This window comes from Lissotriton vulgaris, chromosome 4_1 (assembly GCF_964263255.1).
Source record: "Lissotriton vulgaris chromosome 4_1, aLisVul1.2, whole genome shotgun sequence".
NCBI lineage: Eukaryota > Metazoa > Chordata > Amphibia > Caudata > Salamandridae > Lissotriton > Lissotriton vulgaris.
Genome location: NC_141691.1, coordinates 663,220,096 through 663,241,232, shown reverse-complemented (window position 1 = coordinate 663,241,232; position 21,137 = coordinate 663,220,096). Strand labels below are relative to the sequence as shown.

Genomic DNA, 21,137 nt, shown 5'->3' with positions numbered 1-21,137 from the left:
TGGGACAGAGGAGGTAGAAGAAGACGGGGGCACAAGGGGTGAATGGAGAGTGGGTAGTAGAAAGCTGGAAAGGGCAAGGGATGGTACAGAGACGGAGGGAAAAAAACACAGAAAGAGGCCACTAAAAGATATGCCGCAGAGGATCGGCAAGAGCCGAAAAAGGGAGATAAAGGGGCCACACCAGCAAGTTCAAACACACAACAGCTGATGTTTAAATGTAAATAAACGAGGGGCGAAACGAAGATGAAAGGGAGAGATTCAGAATGTGAAACGATTCAGAATGTGAAACGAAGAAAGCAGACTTCAAAAGGAGAGCGGAGGGACAGAGAAAGAAAAGATAAAGATGGAGGGAGAAGAAGGGACGAGGATAGACAACGGCAGCAGAGAGTGGGAGGCAGACACAGAGAGGGAGGTGGCGTGGGAGAAAGAGGGAGTGAGAAGGTTAACCAGGAGCCCAAAAGGCGGCCGGGCTGTACAATGCTGTCATGTTTTGAAGGCATGCGTTTGGCCTGGGCTGGAAGCAAGGAGCACGGCGAGCAGGGAGGGGCTGGAGAGGTGAGGGCACAGAGAAAAAAAATGCGAGTCACGGCCTGGCGGCCCTGAAGTGTGAAGCAGTGGGCGGGGAAGCAGGAGCAAATGGTAAGGGGAGCCTTTGAAGAGCAAGGCAGGAGGATAGAAGCGGTTCACAAGCACATGCACTTCTACAAATGCTCAGCTTTCTGGTTTGACTGCAATAGGTCTCTCTACGAGACGTAATAACGTCACAGTACAGTTTACCAGCAGAAGGGGGGGGCGCGAACTCACGAGGCAGCAGCTGCTGGCTCAAAGGCAGGCACACACAGGCGGAGCTGTGCGGTGTAGGGGGCGACCTAACTTGCAAGAAGATAACCTTTTCTGTTAGTGTGTTCCTTTGTCAGCCCTAATCTGCCATTTTCACCAAAGAATTATCTTTTGCTTGCGCTCCTTCTAGCTCCAAATGGATGTTGTTTGGAAATTTCTAGCTTCTCACCAGCATGTAAGATGTTATTTTAGGAATAAGTAAGTACTTGAGCATTGTAAGCATATTGTGTGTTTTTGGAGAACCACATTTATCATTAATGTAAGTACTAGCAGTTATGTGTATTGAAGACGGTGTTTAAAAGTCTGATGAGGGCTAGTCTTACATTTTTCCATATATACCAATAATGCATCTATTGTATTTCTGTAATGGAACAACTGCGTCATTTAATTTAATGTCTCAAGTATTTTTACCTTTGACAATTTTTTATGATAATATGTACATTTCAGCACAGGCTTTATTTCTCATAGAGTCAACTGCGCAGAACAACAGAACCAGTTAAAAGTGACAGGAGAATTTGACCACGGTTACGTTCTTTTACAACTAACATCATGGCACCTTGGCAGAGCAACTACAGCAGCAGTATTTACAATTTAACCCTGGTTATATGATTTTCCCCCTAGGACGAGTGAGGGCCATTGCTACTGGAGAAAATGAGTAATCAACCTCTGTGGTGTGATCTTAAAATCAGTTGATTACATAGATCTTTTTATTGGCACAGGCTGCTGTTAGAGAGCTTCAAGGAACCATGCAGGAGCTTGAGGAACACAAGCAGAAGCGGTTAGATGCAGAGCAAGAACTTAGAGAGCTACAGGTAAGCCATTTTAGAGACTCAGCACACTACTGACTTTTCTGTAAGTATAAATTATGTATTATAGCATTTTTAATTCCTTAGCTGCTGGACCTTCCTCCCCCCTCTGCATCCTTCCCCCCACTCCCCCTCCTCCCCTCACTCCCCCTCCTCCCCTCACCCCCCCTAAGCCCCCCCAACCCCCCCCCCCCCCCCCCCCCCCCCCATGCTTAATCCTTTTTGGCTATTTGGGGTAGTCCGCGCTGAGGGCTCCATACATTTTTTTTTTCCAAATAAGGTATCCACGCCAAATTTGTATCCTATTTTTCCAACATCCTGGGGATACTAAATGTACCCAGGATTTGTGAATTTTGACTTTTTTGCTATAAGTGTTCTTTTTCTAAAAATGGCATCACAGTATGGTTTGTTGTGCTAAAGTCACCAACTTCAGAGTTTTGGGAAACCTGTAGAGTCACCACAGATTTGGCATTTTCCAAAGAGGTAGATCATTTTTCCTGTTTTTGGTGCTCTCAACCTACTTTCAGTATGTGGTGGAAAAGCTATAGATTTCAGAAAAGAAGACAGAATCCTGATTTCAGCAAGGGGTCATTTGTGTAGATCCCTCAAAGTTTTCCTAAGGAAACTAATTATTGAAATAAAGAAATACAGAAAATGCATAGGAAATAACGGCCATTTACGACAACGTTTTTATATGTAACTTTTTGTCACAATGGCCGATTAACAGAAGCAATAAACCATTACCCCTCTAGGTCCTTGTGGTTTTGTGGATGTATAGGGTTTGTAGGTTTTCCGAGAACCCATGATGCCCAGAACCAATAACTTAGCTGCACCATACACCTTCTATGGTGAAATATGTAGAGTGAAAAATGGGTATCAAGGAAACCTATGTATTTCTGAAGTGAGCACAAGATGTGGTGTTTAACCCCTTCACTGCGGCGGCTATTCCGCCGCAGTGCTAAGGGGGCGGGGCGGAAATGCGTCGGGCGCATGCTTGTGACGGAACCGCTCCGTCACCAGCGTCGTTTGCGCTGTGCTTATGACTGAGCGGTTCCGTCATGGCCCCGCCCGCTCAATAGAACGTTCCGGCCAGGCGCGGAATTCGCGCCGCGCAGGAGCGTCGGGCGGGCCATGACGGAACCGCTCCGTCATCAGCACAGCGCCACCGCGACTGATGACGGAGCGGTTCCGTCATCAGCAGGGGAGGGGTTAAGGCAGTGGTTATTTGTACATACCTCGATTTTTGGGTATCCTTACTAGCACATGATTTAGAGAGTATTTTTCAAAATGTCTTCTTTCTAACTCACTGGCTTATATTTGAAAGGTGCAAATGCAGCAAAATCCAATCAGTAATAACAAATATCCTTCTATACTATGCTCCCACATGTCTTCCAATAAAAATGGTACCTCATTTGTGTGGGTAGGCCTTGTTCCCATGATTAAAACGGCTCAAAACACAACATGGACACATCACATTTTTCCACTCAAACTGACCTGTTTTTTTGCAAAGTGGGTAGTTGTCGATTTTGGGCCCTAGCTCAGCTGGCATGTAGGAAAACCTAGCGAACCTGTACATTATTGAAAACCAGACACCTAGGGGAATCCAGGTTGGTTTACCTTGCATGTCTCTCACCAGGTTGTTTTACCTAGAATCCCCTAGAAAGCTTAAACCTTGACTTCTTCGCATTTCTGTAATGGAATGTTCTAGAATCTGTGGGAAGTCACAAACTTCCTTCACCCAGCATTCCCTAAGTCTCCTGAAAAGAATGGTACCTCACTTGTGTGGGATAGGCCTAGTGTCCGCAACACGAAACAACCCAAAATATAGCATGGATGCATCACATTTTTCCACTCAAAACTGACCTGTTTTTTTGCAAAGTGGATAGCTTTGGATTTTGGACCCTAGCTCAGTCAGCACCTCGGGAAACCTAGCAAACATGTACATTTTTGAAAACTAGACACCTAGAGAAATCCAGGATAGGGTGACTTGTGTGGCTTTCATCAGGTTGTTTTACCCAGAATCCCTTGCACACATCAAACATCGACTAAGAAAACATTCTCTTCGCATTTCTGTGATGGAAAGTTCTGGAATCTGCTGGGAGCCACAAACTTCCTCCCACCCAGTCTTCTGTAAAATGGGACCTCACTTGTGTGGATAGGCCTAGTGCCCGCCCAGGAAACTGCCCAAAATGCAACATGGATACATTACATTTTTCCATTCAAAACTGACATGATGTTTTTGCAAAGTGGGTAGCTGTGGATTTCGAGCCTTAGCTCAGCCGGCACTTAGAGAAATCTAGCAATTCTGAACACTTTTTAAAACTAGACAACTAGGGGAGTCAAGGGTGGTGTGCCTTGTGTGGAGTCCACTAGGTCTTTTTTTCCCACAATGCCATGCACACCTCAAACTCTGCCTGAAATCACACATTTTCCATATATTTCTGTGATGGAAACTTCTTGAATCGGCTGTAATCCACAAAATTCCAACCACTCGGCATTACCCCACTGTTGCCGATATAAACAGTGCACCACTTGTGTGTCTGGACCTAGTGCCCGCAACAGGAACAGATAAAATAAGGGTTTGGGATGGAAAAGTCCTCTGCATGGTAAAGACTTGTACCACTGCCCTGAGTGCCAAACTGTATTGTTGTCTGGAACTCTAATGCTTATTTCTTTTGTCATTGGCAGACACAGTTCGTGCGTGTGCACCATGACATAGGCCTGTCTAATAGATTGCGATTTTGTTGGACCAGGTGTCGTATAGTTCCTAGAGAGAATATACATGATCTGCACGTTTAGACAACATACAATGTAGGATTGGTGTCAGACGAACTCTGATCACCCCCACCGAGTATGTTAGCCTTTCTGTATCAGCTGGCTCACAGTGCCACAATAATCTCTTCTTACCAAGGAGAGAATAGTTTCTGGCAACCTCAGAACATGACAACCCTGATCCATCAGGACCGTGGAAACAATATACTACCTTTTGCTCAGTCACTCATGCTTACTTAATTTGTCTCAGAGAGATGCACTGAATAAACAAGCTGGGCGTTTCCAATAATCATTTATTGAACAGTTGTTATTCTGGTGTAGAATAGATGTGCTGCAAAAACCGTTAGACAGTATAGGATATAAATGATTAACAGTACTTTGAAAGTAAAAGGATGGTATAGTTCTACCATCTTACTAAAATCATGAATACATTCAAGTAGATAAAACACATGATAATAAAAGGTGCGTACGATGCCTCCCTATCTAGATGTACCTAAATGTACCTAGCATGGGGGTAGGTGTTAAGCCAAGAATTCCTCTAGGATCTAGTCAACCCCTTTACCTTAAGAGAGACTGTGGGACCACGTCCTGGTCGTGCGTTGGACACCCCGCGAGGGATGTTAAACCACTGCAAGCTGGAGTGTCTGCATGCAGGAACCTCAGCGTATCTAGTCAGCGTGGCAGCTGGGAAGACTCGATCTCCTCTAGCTATTTTAGCAAGATGTGATGTTTATATACACATAGGTCTCCCCAGGGGTCCTACCTTGCTGTGTTGAGTGGGCTAAAGAACGATGATGGATTAAACCCAGATCTTTTGACTGGGTGTGAGTGTTTGATTGATTCAGATGCTCCGTCCATCACCACCCCCTTTTGTACCGCTTTTGACCGCCATAGGTGTGGCAGGGTATGCTCAGACGTGAGTCCCTTGCTCACTTTGCCACTGGATTCAAGCAAGCCGGGTTGAAGACGGCTGGAATGCCAGAAACCGGTTCTCGGAAGCTTGTTTCCGGTCCAGGGAAGACATGGCTTGGCAGTTCGGGCTGAACTGTTCCCATGAGGCACAGGGTCAGACTGATTTGCATATAGCCATGTCTGAACTGGGGTGGCGGAGTGGGCTAAAGAACGGTGATGGATTAAACCCAGATCTTTTGACTGGGTGTGAGTGTTTGATTGATTCAGATGCTCCGTCCATCACCACCCCCTTTTGTACTGCTTTTGGCCGCCATAGGTGTGGCAGGGTATGCTCAGACGTGAGTCCCTTGCTCACTTTGCCACTGGATTCAAGCAAGCCGGGCTGAAGACGGCTGGAATGCCAGAAACCGGTCCTCGGAAGCTTGTTTCCGGTCCAGGGAAGACATGGCTTGGCAGTTCGGGCTGGACTGTTCCCATGAGGCACAGGGTCAGACTGATTTGCATATAGCCATGTCTGAAGTGGGGTGGCGGAGTGGGCTAAAGAACGGTGATGGATTAAACCCAGATCTTTTGACTGGGTGTGAGTGTTTGATTGATTCAGATGCTCCGTCCATCACCACCCCCTTTTGTACCGCTTTTGGCCGCCATAGGTGTGGCAGGGTATGCTCAGACGTGAGTCCCTTGCTCACTTTGCCACTGGATTCAAGCAAGCCGGGCTGAAGACGGCTGGAATGCCAGAAACCGGTCCTCGGAAGCTTGTTTCCGGTCCAGGGAAGAGATGGCTTGGCAGTTCGGGCTGGACTGTTCCCATGAGGCACAGGGTCAGACTGATTTGCATATAGCCATGTCTGAACTGGGGTGGCGGAGTGGGCTAAAGAACGGTGATGGATTAAACCCAGATCTTTTGACTGGGTGTGAGTGTTTGATTGATTCAGATGATCCGTCCATCACCACCCCCTTTTGTACAGTGTTACTGTGTCGGCCTCAGGATGACGTTGGGCCTGAAATTTGTACATAGATATTATACAGGAGATAGTAGTCTTGCTGTGCTTCCATGAACCGTCATGCATAATGTATGCGATTCCGAAATAGGGAAAACCTGCGTTCTGAATGCAGTGTAATATGTAAGGTCAGTCCCTCTAAATAGTGACAAGTGTAAGGTAGGGAGCGAATATAGGTGAAGGGTAACAAGTTTACTGGGGCCTATATTTTAGGACCTATATGGAATATAACATAGGAGTGGCGCCCAAAGCGCTACCCTCATTGTGGTGGTGGCAGCATACCGTGCGATGATCAGTAGTAGTGACCAGGTCGTTTTTAGGTCGAGCAGACCTACGCTCAATGCGTGAGCATTGAGGGTGTCTGCTTCAGACCTTTTGTGGCCCGTATTTAGGAATGAGGACAGCTACCAGACGCGCGCTTTGACGAGGTCAGATTTCACCACGGGAGCGAGCGTCTGGTAGCTGCGCATGCGCAAATCAAATCCCTTGCTCACACACACACACAGGCAGCCCCCACCCCTCTGCATGCACGCACACACACACACACAGGCGCGCGCATGCACACGCAGGCATACGACACACATACAGGCATACATACAGGCACACTATCCCCTACCTCGCATTCTCTCTCAATCACAGTCACGCATGCGCACACACATTCCCACACGCACACACGCGCGCACACACTCCCCCTCCCCCTCCCCCTCCCCCACCCCTCCCAGGCATACACACAGGCACGCACGCACTTCACTTCAGCCCTGGGCCCCACTCACCGACTGCGCTCTTCCGGCGGGCTCCTCTCGCGCTCCGCGCCTCACGGCGCGTCTCGTCTCCTCTTCACAATCGGGGCTCCCTCAGGTCCGAGGAGCCCCGCAACAGGCGCCACACTCCTCCTTCTCCCGGCCCCCTCCTGGGGACCCAGGCTGATTCGGACAGGCAGGGCGCTCCATGCGCCGGCAGCTCGGGAGGCGGGACTTCCGGTCGGCCGCGACCGGATTGGCCAGCCGGCCAAGAGCTTCCGGGTCGCCGCGGGACTTGTTCTAGAGTTGCCAGGAGCACACTGTTCATTTGGCAATAGCCGAGATTTTACAACACGTCTGATTGAACGCATCTGCTCTTATAGCGCATGCTCTGAACCCCGTAACCTCTTGGCACTCGAATATTTGTTGGATGAGGCACCTCGGGTCACAAGGAGCCGAAATGAACTGTGCAGGATCACAATGTTTAGTCGAGCTCGGAAGCCGGGACCCGATTTTTTTGCCACTGGCTCTCATCTCCTCCTGACTTTATAACCCGTCTCCACAAAGGTGCTCGGAGTTATCGAAAGACGAGCCTGCTCCTGTGTTTGACCTCCCCGCTGCAGGGTAAGGACCAGCCCAGCCCCACGTCAGTCCTCAGCTTAGCCCCCACGTCAGTCCTCAGGTGTGCTCCCAAGCGAGTTCAGCTGAGCTCAAAAGTACAGTAACCATGTTTGCACTGATCTCTGCTCTCCACCCAACCGATGACGATTTCCTAAGATCAACAACACATCACATTTTTTTTGATGCAGAAAAGTAGCCACAAAGAGCCTGCACACAGTTAAGCAATCCCTCTCTGACGCGGTCATCTGCTAAGCCTTACGTCTGGCTCACCCAGACACAAAGACCTGCACACGCGAGCACAGTGTGAGCTACCTCAGTGGGGGGCAGGGTGGTCTCATTGAAGCAACAGGGATTGACGCTAAGCACTACATGCCCCAGGCCCCTCCTTACACTGACCCGACACAATGCCACCTGCCCCCCACGACTCCAGCCGCAGAGAAATCCCAGACCCGTGCGGACGTCTGCAGTGAAGTCATGCATACCTCAGCCATTAACTATACAAATGATTATAAAATAACAGCACACATAGCATTTACACCCCACATTTAATCTGGTTCTAAGCGCTACAAATTGTAGTAAATATAGAAAGTTCGGACGAAAGGTAACACACGTTTGCATGGAAACACACACATGGCAAAGTGTATTTGTATTTGTATTTAATTTATTTATAGAGCGCTAACAATCATCCTGAGTAGGATATCACGGCGCTAAAGTTGGATGCTGAGAGGTACAATAACCACACTGAGTGATGATTTATTCTGATTTAGGGAAGAGTAGTGTCTTTAGTTGTTTCCTAAAGGACAGAAGGTCATCTGTCAGTCTGAGACTGGGAGGAAGTTCATTCCACTTAGTAGCCGCCAGATGCGAGAAGGCTCGCTCTCCCATCCTGACAGTCTTCACCCGGGTGGTGGTGGCTCTTCCTAATGTACTTGATCGGTGGTCTGTGGAATTCAACTTTATTATGTAAAATGGTAGGGCCTGCGTTATATAGCACCTTGTGTGTGATACATAGTAATTTAAAATTGGCTCTTTGTCGCATCGGGAGCCAATGAAGCTCTCGCATGCAGCTTTTAGCCGAATCAAATTTCTTTTTATTACAGACAGCCTTTGCCGCAGCATTTTGTACTATCTGCAGTTTGGAAAAGAGATAGTCTGCCATTCCGACAAACAGTGAGTTGCCATAGTCCAATCTGCTCATCAGCAATGACTGAACCAGAGTTTTCCTACATTCAGTCGGGATCCAGGGGAAAACTCGTCTGAGCATTTTCAGCAATGCAAAGCTTTTGCCGCAGACAGTGGAGACATGTGATTTCATGGACAGAGCACTGTCCAATACCACTTCCAGGTTTTTTGCTTTTGGGGTGGGATTCGGAGGCAACCCCAGGTTGCTTGGCCACCAGCTGTTATCCCAGAGCTGGGGATTTTTGCCAAACAAGAGGATTTCTGACTTGTCTGCATTTAATCTCAGACAATGCTCTTGCATCCAGTTGGCCAGTTCAGTCAGGCAGTTTATCAGTCGGGTGTCAAAGCATCAAAGCACAGATGAGTTCACAGGTCTTTTGGTCCCACAACCAACCACTCCATGTCCTTGCAAGACCACATCTATGTCTGAATTACACGTGTATGGTCGCAAGAAGGGCTGGTACATGTTGGAGAACATGAGACTGGTCCGTAGCTTATATTCTGGGGTGTTGGAGGATGTGAGGCAGCCAGGAGCAGATTGGGACCTGAAGGGAAGGTAGAGGGTCAGGGGCAGATTCTGCAGAGAAGCACAGTGTGGGTGCAGCTAAATAAGAACTTTGTGCATGAAAATCCCAACCCTGACCTGCATCAGGCTTGACGGACATCCTTACACTCAAAGTGCACGTGTGGACATTCTGCCAGTGTGGAGGACTCTCTGTAATGATGCATTCAGAACTAGGAGAGGGTTTGTGGGTGTTCCTGTCTCAGTCCAGCTACAGAGATCAACAACCGCAAACCCATACACTGAACATAATCTTCACAAAAGTTATTTACAAAAGTTTAAGGTATTGCCATTAAAAATTACAATAACTTTTATTTAAGTATTGATTATAAAAAATAAATAAACGCCATTGTTATTTGTAATATCAATACATCTAAGTCACGTAAATACAAAACATGTTGCATTACAAATGCTATAGGTGTCACATTTGCAAAAGATATAACTATTGGCATTGTAAATGACAAAGCTATTAATTTTGCTATTTTCAAAACCAACACATAAATAAAAAATGTGTCATTTACAATACCAATAGCTCAAACTTTCCTAATGCGAGACCTATTGCATTGCAAATGCTTGTTACCCTGTGTCATTGGAGTGAGGCCTAAAGGCAAGTTCTGCTGCTGTGTGGTTGTCACCCTTAGCCTACATCAGTTTTATGTGGAAGTGCTTGCGTAGTGAAATGACTGCATGTAAGTGCACAAAGAGTGCAGTGTGGAACAGTGTACACATGGTAAATGTGTGTGCGCTGGCAGAGGGTGCTTAAAGGGACACGCTCTGGTGCAGAATAGAGAGACCGTAGTATTGAACAGTGTGTGCAGACTGAGTGCGTATGCTGCATGTTGATGCTGGTGGTAGCATGGTACATGTGCACAACAATACTAGATCGTGAAGTGTGCTGTGAATTTATGCTGAGTGCAGAAGTGCATGCACCAGTACATTACAAGGAGGACCTTGGGTTCCATTTTGTGAAGTCTGGACCTGCGTGGTGGAAAGAGTAAAGAAATCTCCAGCAGACAGAGTTGTATATTGCTGTATTCCTGTAAGCTGGGTGAGGGGGAGGTAGGCTCTCCATGTGTATTTCAATGGGCTCTTTGAATCAGTGAGAGATCACAAGGAAAGGGCCTAGATACACCTCAGGAAGAGGGAGATAGGGCTGATAAGAGAATCATGAAGGGTAGGGCTGATGTCCCAGGATTAACCTTGGACGTACAGATCACTGTGGCTGACATCCAGGTGGGAACTGTGGTCACTCCCATGAATCTTGTTGTGAGTTAATCAGCCTCAGAGTCCTGCTTGCTGTGACAAACATCTTTCAGAAGGAAGGGGAGAGATGTCCATATCAAAGATGCAGAACACTCAACATAAAACCTCAAAGTTCTAGACCCTAAATCACATTTGCAGATAGAAAATAACTATGAGTAGAGGAATCTGAGATATCATTCTTTGTCATCTGCCGAGCAGCCACCTGAGCTGCATGAGATTGGGAAGTTATGCAAGACGTCTGCCTGTGGCCAGGACTAAGGGCCTACCCTGCGAGTCAGGGGATATCACCCAGGGAAACGAAAATTATCTGCCCTGGAAACTGGAGCACCAGTACCTGCCTGCTCGCCAAGACTGGTGTGCCCCGTGAGGGAGAGGAGCGTGTCGGAGGGAGCGTGACCCAGAGAGCAGCCCAGACATGTGGGTCTCCTGAGTGTGGTGTGAGGAGCTGTGCTGCACTGATTGGGATGTTTCCCTTGTGCCACATTGTGAAGATTGGTGGCCCTGTATACGAGGATGGGCCAGTGTGCATCAAGGACAATGCCACATCGATAGTACCGTTGCCCTTGTGGTACATTGTGAAGATTGGCGACCCTGTATGCCAGGAGGGGTTACTGTGCACCAAGGACAGTTCCACATTATTTGGGCCGTTGCCCATGTGCTGCGTTGCAAAAATTAGTGACCCCGTATGCCAGGAGGACCCGCTGTGTACTAAGGACATTGCAGCATTAATTAGGCCGTTGCTCGTGTGCAGTGTTATGGAAGATGGCGACCCCGTACACCAGGAGGGGTCGCCTTGTGCTGACGCCTTGCAACCCTACTGGACTCTACACCGTATTGACTGAGTCCAAGAGGGGGTACCTCCGTGAACAGGGCATAATAGTTTACATTCTCTAAATGTTGCAGAATGTGAATTGGGAATAACAATGCACCCTTTGCATGGGAACGTAGTCACTCTGGGGTAGTCTGACTACTACTATGGTGCCTACCTCATGCGTGACTGTGCTATTGCATATTGAATGTGTGGAGAGGACGTGGCCTAATGGCTAAAGTGGTTGAACTTGAAGCTGGTGCTCATGTGAAGCGCTCTGATACTTTCGGGTCGAGTTCGCGCTATATAAAACCCCGGAAAAAAAAGAATGTTGTTTACCTTTGTAAGTGTGAAATTAGAAATTAAATACTGCTTTTATACAAAATAAGTATTGACTGGACATTGATTTATTGTGTGCGCTGCATGCTCTTTGAGTTATGATTCGTGGTCACTGATCTGTATCTACACTTCCCTCTCAAGGAGTCTTCACCGCTCACGCTACGGTGCCAATTGAGAGTCAGGTTCAAAAGGAGGCCCTTGACCCAATTGAGCAGTATCCACAGCAGGGTGGGCCCTGTGTGATTGGGAGTAAATGGCGTAGCTACCTCCGGTGGGCCCAGGCACCCCTGCTTGCCTATGGCCCTCTGAAGGGGGCTCTGACACAAAGTCAATGGGAGCCCTAGAGTTGTGACGCCAATTGATTTCAGTTGCATCAGTTCCTGACACAACAACTTGGCAGGCTCATTATGGAGCTGTCACATATTCCACAAATGCTCCTGTTCCTTTAAGTTTACCTGAAGCTAATGATAAATCTATTTATTCTTCTAGAGCTATATACTCAGTCCTTCTCACAAAGTCACAAAAATGCACTAGGGCCGACTATTGGATTACCAAAAGTTACCAAAAAAGCTCTGTTTCTGCTCTGAATTTCCATGCAACAAATTAGTGCATTCAGGGATTGCAAATTCTGGTTCATTTGAATTAAGCAAGTCTGACTAAAATTAATGTCAGCTGTTCCCGTGTGTTCCATTAGAACGAGGCATATTACAACACAGTAATCACAATGTAATTGCCTTTAAATGCATTGTTTTACATCATGATACTTTTACATCACACTTTAGTTGGTGATTATTGTTTTTAATACATATAAGGGTGCATTTGTAATGTTAATTCCCATAGCGACACGGTATCGAACCACTGGCCAAACCACTGGCCGGAATCACACCAAATTTGGCAGAAAGGTAGATGTTGTTACGCAGATTGTGCATTTGTTTGGTGCAAATCCGTTCAGTCGTTTTTGAGAAATATAAGTTGAAAATTATAGTGATATTTCTGGCCGCTGATATTTCGCAACAATTTTGCAAGTAATCGCAAATGCACATGCCAGCGGTAATGCTCTGATTGGCTGGATGCTACCTGAAAAGAAAGTTGTGGCTGCCATTTGATCGATCTGGAATGGTTCCCAGGGCTAAACATTTCTCTGAAAGTTATCATAAGTGGTCATGGTGGAGGTACTCTGATCTCATGTTTGAGATATGGGGGTGTTAGTGACACAAGTTATGTGTCTAAAATAGACTTTTTTAATCCAGCGCAACATTTGTTATGATGCTGCGACTGCCAGCTCAGGCCCCCGTGTACCATCGTGGAAACATCACAATGTCTTCGTGAATATTGTTGGAAATGTAAAAAATATTTATATATTTGTACACACTTGCAGCTCACTGTCACAGACTCATATACGCACTATTAAACTCAATCAGACACTTATACACCCATTCACATACCCACTCACACACTTATACTTATACATTATATATCTGTCACTCAGATACTCATGCACTGACTTACAGACTCACTCGGAGAGTCATGCAGCTATGTATAGACCCACTCAGAGACTCATGCACCCACTTACAGACCCACTCATGTATATACTCACAGACTCACAGAGACACTCACACACCCTCTGACAGACCCAGTGATACACTCTTACACCCACTCATAGATTCACTCAGACACTCATACAGTCACTCACACACCCATGCACAGACCCACTCAGAAACTTATACACCTAGTCCCTCATTCACTCAGAGATTCACGCACCCACTCAAAGTCCCACTCAGAGACCCATGCACCCGCTTAGTGCACCACTCAGACTCTCACACTCCAAGTTATAGACCTACTGAGAGACTCATGCACTCACACCCACTTAGACACTCATGCACCCATTGACCCACACACTTAGACTCATGTATTCACTCACAGATCCAGTCCAACAATCATATACATACTTAAAAATGCACAAAGACATGCATGCACCTAATAACAGATCGACTGAGAGACTCATGCAACCAATCACAGAGCCATTAAGACACTGATGCACCCACACAGTTCGTTACAGAACCATTGATAGACAGATGTACACTCTCACAGATCCACTGAAATACTTATACAGCGAGTGAGAGACTTACTAATAGAGTGATGCATGCAGTCACAGGTCCCACTGAAAGAGCTATACACTGTGTTATAGAGATATTAGGTAGTTAGGCATGCTACTATAGATTCTTTTAGATAGTAATGTGTTTAGTGTGTTGGTTATAATCTATTTTGAAGTTATAAGTTTTGTATGTGGTGGTTGATATTTAATGTCTGCTTTTGTTTTGTCATTTCGTGATGTATTTGCGGTAATCGCGGCTAATATGATTTTGAACAGTGCACTCATAAACCCCTAGTGTCTAAAATATTGTAAAAAGTATGAATATATGTCTTTTACACTTTATAAAAAAAGACGCGAGCTGCGTGTTACCGACGTCATCGCGACTTTGAGAGTAATCACGAAAACGGAAAATCGGTGTTAAAGATTTTTATGCAAGCTCCCTATAAAATATGACTTTACATAGTGCAGTAATAAATCCCTAGTGCCTAAAATACTGTAACATGTGTAGATATATGTGTTTTACACCTCTTAAAAAAGGCGTGATCATTGCAGTTACCAATGTCATTGTGAATATCAAGGTCATTGTGATAACGGAAAGTAGGGTTTAAACACAGTTTTTTCAAAACTTACCAGAAAAATATGTATACAAACGTGTTTTTAAGCAGTGGTATAGTTAGTAATGTGAGTATTGTTGTACTTAGAATTAATTTTAGTAAGTGAAATTTTTTTAATGTGGTGGTGGTTTATTTTTTATTTATTTAACAAGAAAAGCAACAACATTATGGGCTCTTAGGTGGTTCTGACAAGAGCCTTTGTGTTGAGGGTGTGTATAAGACAGTTACATATACGACTCTATGTAGAGTTTCAGGTTGCCTAGAGAAACACCCTGTTCCCTTCATCTGTAAATTGAACTCCATCCCTAAATGTTACATGGACTTTGGAGTTAGGAAATAGTATTAAAAAAAGTATAAATTCCCTGAAAAAAACAAAGGTTAGAGGGACATGATAGTTAGGCTGACACTCGTACAGAACCAGAGAAATTCAGCAGTTCTAGTTACCTGAGCTAACTATAACTCACGCTCTGCAATGCACTACTTATGACCTCACATATTACATCACTCTTGACATGGTCAGTGACATCACTGATGATATCACTGACTTTTCAGGTAAGTATGACTGTCAGCCTAACTATAACATGCCTGTAGCCTTTATTTTTACAGTATATATATATATCTATATATATATATATATATATATATATATATATTACCTACTGGCGATAGCCAGTAGGTATATATAGTTAGGATTTTTTCTCTATGGAACTTTTGAAAATTCTATGCCTAATAACTTTAGCGTTTGTGGACGGAATTGGCTGAAATTTTCAGGAAAATTGCACATTTTGTTTCTGAGCAGCTCCTGGAAATTTGGGGGGGGTTCGTCAAGGGGGGGCCGAGAAAAAAGGGGGGTCCCAAAACGCGTTTTTCCCATGTTAATTTCCATAGGGCGGTTGGCCTCACTTTTAGCCCGAACGGCTGAATGGATTTCCACGAAACTTGGCAAAATTGTAGGGACTGTTAGCCCGATGTGCCTTTGCTAGGTCTCAATATATGTGCTTCAGTGGATTTTGAGAAATTAACGTTTAAAACAAGATATATATCTGTAACAGCGCTCCGGGTAGCGCTCCGGTTCGCGAACTTTTCGCGTATCGGAACTTTGCGAAGCGAAGCTGATTGGCTCTCCGGTGTCTGTCAACATTCTAAACAGTCCGGAGCGGCCGCCATCTTGTCTCTCGGTAGGATCGAGAGACAAGAGGAGGCCAAAACAAAGGGGGAAATGAAGGAAAGGGGGCAAGGTAGACCCCTTCTGACCCCCTAGGATTGATGAGGGGGATATTATAGAGCCACGCGGGGCCCCAAAAAAAAAAAAAAATTCCGATTTTTTCGCCGTAGAGACGCGTCTTGGTACGCTAACCGGGCAGCTAACCGGGAAGCTAACCGGCAGTGTAACGGGAGTCTGAGGAGTAGCTGATTGGCTGTCAACATTGTAAACAGTCCGGAGCGGCCGCCATCTTGTCTCTCGGTAGGATCGAGAGACAAGAGGAGACCAAAACAAAGAGGGAAATGAAGGAAAGAGGGCAAGGTAGACCCCTTCTGACCCCATAGGATTGATGAGGGGGATATTATAAAGCCACGCGGGGCCAAAAAAAATAAAAAATAAATAAAACGATTTTTTCGCCGTAGAGACGCGTCTTGGTACGCGAACCGGGCAGCTAACCGGGAAGCTAACCGGCAGTGTAACAGGAGTCTGAGGAGAAGCTGATTGGCTGTTATCATTGTAAACAGTCTGGAGCGGCCGCCATCTTGTCTCTCTGTGGGATCGAGAGACAAGAGGTGGAAAAAAAAAAGGTGTAAATGAATGAAAGGGGTAAGGCAGACCCCTCCTGAACCCCTAGGATTGATGAGGGGGCTATTAAAGTTCCCTGCGGGGCAAAAGAAAAAAAATTTGCGATTTTTCGCGGTAAAGGTGCTTCCTGGTTACGTTAACCGGGCAGCTAACCGGCAGCGTAACGGGAGTCCGACATATTGTGTTTTTTGAACGTTTGTGATATGTGCACGTGTGGATTTTGTCTAATTAAGGTTAAAAAAAAATATATATATCTTTAAGCGTGTTCTGGCGCGCTTACGTTTTGGGTTTGGTTTGCGCTGCAGAGACGATACGTCACGGTTATGCGATGCATCATGAGGCGTCTCACGGGCTACGCGATACGTCACTTAATAAAGAATATATTTTACAGCTATAGATATTAGCTTTTAAAAAACCAATGAAATTCACAGAAAAAAACATAGGTTATAGACCATATATAGTTAGGAATTTGCATTTACAAAACCTTGAAAATTCACTGAAAAAACAATAGGTTATAGACCATATATAGTTAGGGATTAGCATTTAAAAAACCTTATTTTATTTGCACAAAACCATTGAAATTCCATATATAGTTAGTTGCACTAACTATATATCGCGGACCCGCAATCCACTGCTAATGATGTCACATATTACATCATTCATGACATGGTCAGTGACATCACTGATGACATCACTGATGACATCTCAAATGACATCACTGATGACATCACTGATGACATCTCAAATGACATCACTGATGACATCACTGACATCTCATTTGACATTACTGATTACATCACTGATGATATCATTTATGTGATAATACATCTTCAGACTCTAATATAACCTTAGATACACTCAGTGTAAACAGGCACTCACAGACTGTCACACATCCATGGAGTTACTCACACACCTAGTCAGTCATGGAAAGAATCAATCACATCTCCATTTCCTCAACTATACAGTTATACACACCTTACTTATTCAAACATATAGTAACACATATTTACTCTCTTATACAATCCTTGATACAAGTTCACAATGATTCATACAGCCACTCACACATTCACTGGCTCTTATGTTCAGTTATTTATATATGTCAACTCTCACACGGAGTGTGTTTTACATATGTACTTACTTTGACATGTAGCACTGAGATATCCATTCACTCACCAATATACTCATGCACACAGTCAACTGTCCATACAGCTGTTTCTACATGCACTTTTGAACCCATACACCTAGGGAATCAACTGCTCACACATCTATGCACAGAGTTATACACCTCCCAGCCACCCACACACATACTCAGTCTCCCATACAAATACTTGGGCAACCATTCAATAACCCATATAGTTACTGATATAGCTACTGATTTAAACATGCAGCAGTTTACAGAACAACATAAATAATGATTGCCAAATTAAGACACTTTAATCACTAACCCATACACTCAGTGAGACACATTTAATCATTCTCTCATACAGTCAGTCATGCACCTACTAAATCCTTCATCCAGACACTTATACATCCACTCATTCTTCAATATGTAAGACATATTTTAACTTTACAGAAACATACAGTCACTGGGTGTTGTCATCAGTGATGTCATCAGTGATGTCATTTGAGATGTCATCAGTGATGTCATCAGTGATGTCACTGACCATGTCATGAATGATGTAATATGTGACATCATTAGCAGTGGATTGCGGGTCCGCGATATATAGTTAGTGCAACTAACTATATATGGAATTTCAATGGTTTTGTGCAAATAAAATAAGGTTTTTTAAATGCTAATCCCTAACTATATATGGTCTATAACCTATGGTTTTTTCAGTGAATATATATATATATATATATATCTATTACCTACTGGCGGTCGCCAGTAGGTAGATATAGTTAGGACCTAGTTTCCATAGGAAATCCGCAACATTCTACTGGGAATAACTTTGGTGCCGGTTGATGAATCTCTGCGAATTTCTCAAAGAAGATGGCCCGCACCTTCCCTGAAAGTCTCGAGAAGATTCGTCAAGCGGGGCCGAGAAAAAAGGGGGATCCCAAAACGTGTTTTCCATAGGACGATTAGACAGGGCTACAGCCCGAACCGCTGAACGGAATTACACCAAATTTGGGAAAATGGTAGGGTCTGGTACGCAGATTACGCTTTTGTTTAAATGGTGTAAATCCCTCCAGTAGTTGCTGAGAAAATTAAAGTTGAAATCAATTATATATCTAAAAGCGTGCACCGTGCGCGCACCTTGCCGTGCACAAGCTTCATGCTGATTGGCTGCCACCGTCTGTCAACACTCCAAAACAGAAATTGATGGCAGCTATCTTGTGCCTCAGTAGACTGGGGCACAATAAAGCAGAAAAACAAACATGTAGAACTCAAAAAGGGGGCAGGGTAGAAGCACCCTGACCCCCTAGGCCTGCTCAGGGGGTCCCACAGGGATATATCTATATCAAGACCGGGGAGACCTGGTCGAAACGCATTATGTTGGGAAGAATGGAGCAATAAACGCACTTTAAAGAAAATTTAACCTGAGCGGAAATACAATGGTGTTTTGTGTTTGTCGGTTGTCCCCCATGAGCAAGGTCTCGGCTGGGTTTTTGTGTTGGCAGCGGCTTAAAAATGAAACACCCTTGAACTACTGATGGATGAGAATTGATTTATTTTTGGTATACAAACAAACGGAGCAGCGAGTGCAGTGAGATAATCCCTTATCAAAGGGATAGTTTGGCGATATATATGTTTTCAAATTTTCCTCTTTGCAGCCTTTATTCCACCAGCTTGCAAAAAAGTAAAACGGACACCAACTTTCTTCGTGCAAGTTTTATTTTAGTGCTAGAATGCCGCCGTGACGCGTTTCGGGCTCGAAAGCCCTTGATCACATGACATGTCAGAGCATTTTTTCCCCACATTTTAAAGTGACAGTGCATTTAGACGACATGAATGACAGACTTCCGAATTCAGTCTTTCTTTTAACCACATAATGCTTTTTGAATATTCTCATCAGAAAATAACACAACTAATATTCGTATATGCTATTTCACATGATAATTTCATGATTTTTTACTTGATAACTGTTTAAATACAGGATAATATTGTTAATACTGGCTCACAGGTATAATACATATATAGTATTTAATTTTAAATTTTTAAAAGCCAAAGCTTATATTCATTCTGGCCCATCAATATAATAAATACCTTAAAAGTCCAATCAAAGAAATTTAATATTAACATTGGTAAAATTTGCTCATATTTGCATTTTTAAAACCAACGTATCACAATTTTCTAAAAGGCGTTATCACACATATCCTATCATCGTATCTGAACAGAAACAATAGTCGTCTAAAACAATGCTTAAAATTAGTGCTTCCAACCACATATATACAAATTTTAAAGTGCCTCAGTGCTGTGCAAAATTAACACAGTTAAAGTGATATAGTGCTTGTTGTTTTTTCAATTTTTTCAAAAAGGAAGAAAGGAATTTTTACAGTGGAAAAAGCTAAAAGATGATGGGTGTGATGTAAAAACCATAGTCAACTATGTTTTGTACTGTATAATCATATATGTTTTTTACATTTTTTTTGGCTATCAATGTGAAACTGTAAAAAGTGTTTGTGCACTTAGATTTTTTTACAGTAGTGCCCTATATATTCCCTAGGATTGACCTGTTAGAGCCATGTGTACAAGTCCTCTGTGGTATTAAGGCCATTAGCACTTTTGCTATTGAACTCCAAGATGTACTGGGTTTCAAGTTTTCTCAAGTTGGCCTCCGTATTGCCACCTCGTCTTAGGGAAGGTATAGAATCCACCACGAAATATTTTAGATCTGATAACTGGTTATTGTGGACTTCCCTGAAGTGGCGGGCCACTGGATAGCTTGGGTCAAAGTTAGTAATGGCTCTCATTTGTTGGAGGACTCTCTTATGGACTGGCAGTTTAGTACTGCCAATGTTCTTTAGTCCACAGGAGCACTCCAACACATAGATGGCGTATTCATTTTTGCAGGTCAAACTCTTAGTAATTGGAGTGGGAGTTGTACTAAACGGGGTACAGTATGAGCTTCTGTTAATGCTTAACTTGCAAGCTTTACAAGTCTGACATGTTTTTAACCCTTTTTGTCCTGAAAGCCAATTCTTGCTAGCAACAATCTAAGGGCTACTCTTTACTAAGTAATCACTAGTTGAAGTGGCCCTTCTATACGTAATGATCGGATTTTTAGGGATTAGTTCACCTATTGATGAATCATTACGTATTATGTGCCAGTTTTTCCTTATAATTCGGCATATATCCTCTCTCTGTTTGCTGTAGGTCAGACTGAGTCTAGGATTACTGACCTCTTCTGTTGGCTTAGAACCAGATTTTAATTTGGTTTTGGACAAAAGGTATTCCCTACTTAGTTGTTTGGATTTCCGAATTGCTGCATCTATGGTTGCGGAGTAATACCCTCTGGCTAAGAAGCGACCCTTGCATTCCATTTGTGCCTGCAGGAGATCCTCTTCTCTGCTGCACAGCCTACGCATACGAAGCATTTCCCCTTAGGGGATACTATTTATTGTGTGCTTAAGATTGAAACTAGATGCGTGCAGTAGGGTCTTTCCTGCTGTGGGTTTGCGAAATAAGCGTCTTTCCAATTGATCATTGATGACCAATACCTCCACATCTAGGAAAAAGGCTGATTGATTACTGATGTTATAGGTAAGATGTATATTGATGTCATTTATGTTCAAATTGGCAATAAAAGCTTCTGCACTTGATCTGTCACCTTGCCATATCAGCAACGAAT

The 21,137-nt window shown here is 44.2% G+C and overlaps 1 protein-coding gene across 6 annotated transcripts in view; it reads left to right on the top strand.

Annotated features, from left to right (window-relative positions):
• Positions 1–21,137, top strand: part of FYCO1 (FYVE and coiled-coil domain autophagy adaptor 1) — a 917,765-nt gene that overhangs the window by 382,783 nt on the left and 513,845 nt on the right. For all 6 annotated transcript variants that reach the window (XM_086964932.1, XM_086964931.1, XM_086964930.1 and 3 more), the window contains exon 9: positions 1,560–1,652. In XM_086964932.1, the coding sequence (XP_086821058.1) occupies positions 1,560–1,652 (93 nt within the window). The remainder of the gene's footprint in view (positions 1–1,559; positions 1,653–21,137) is intronic.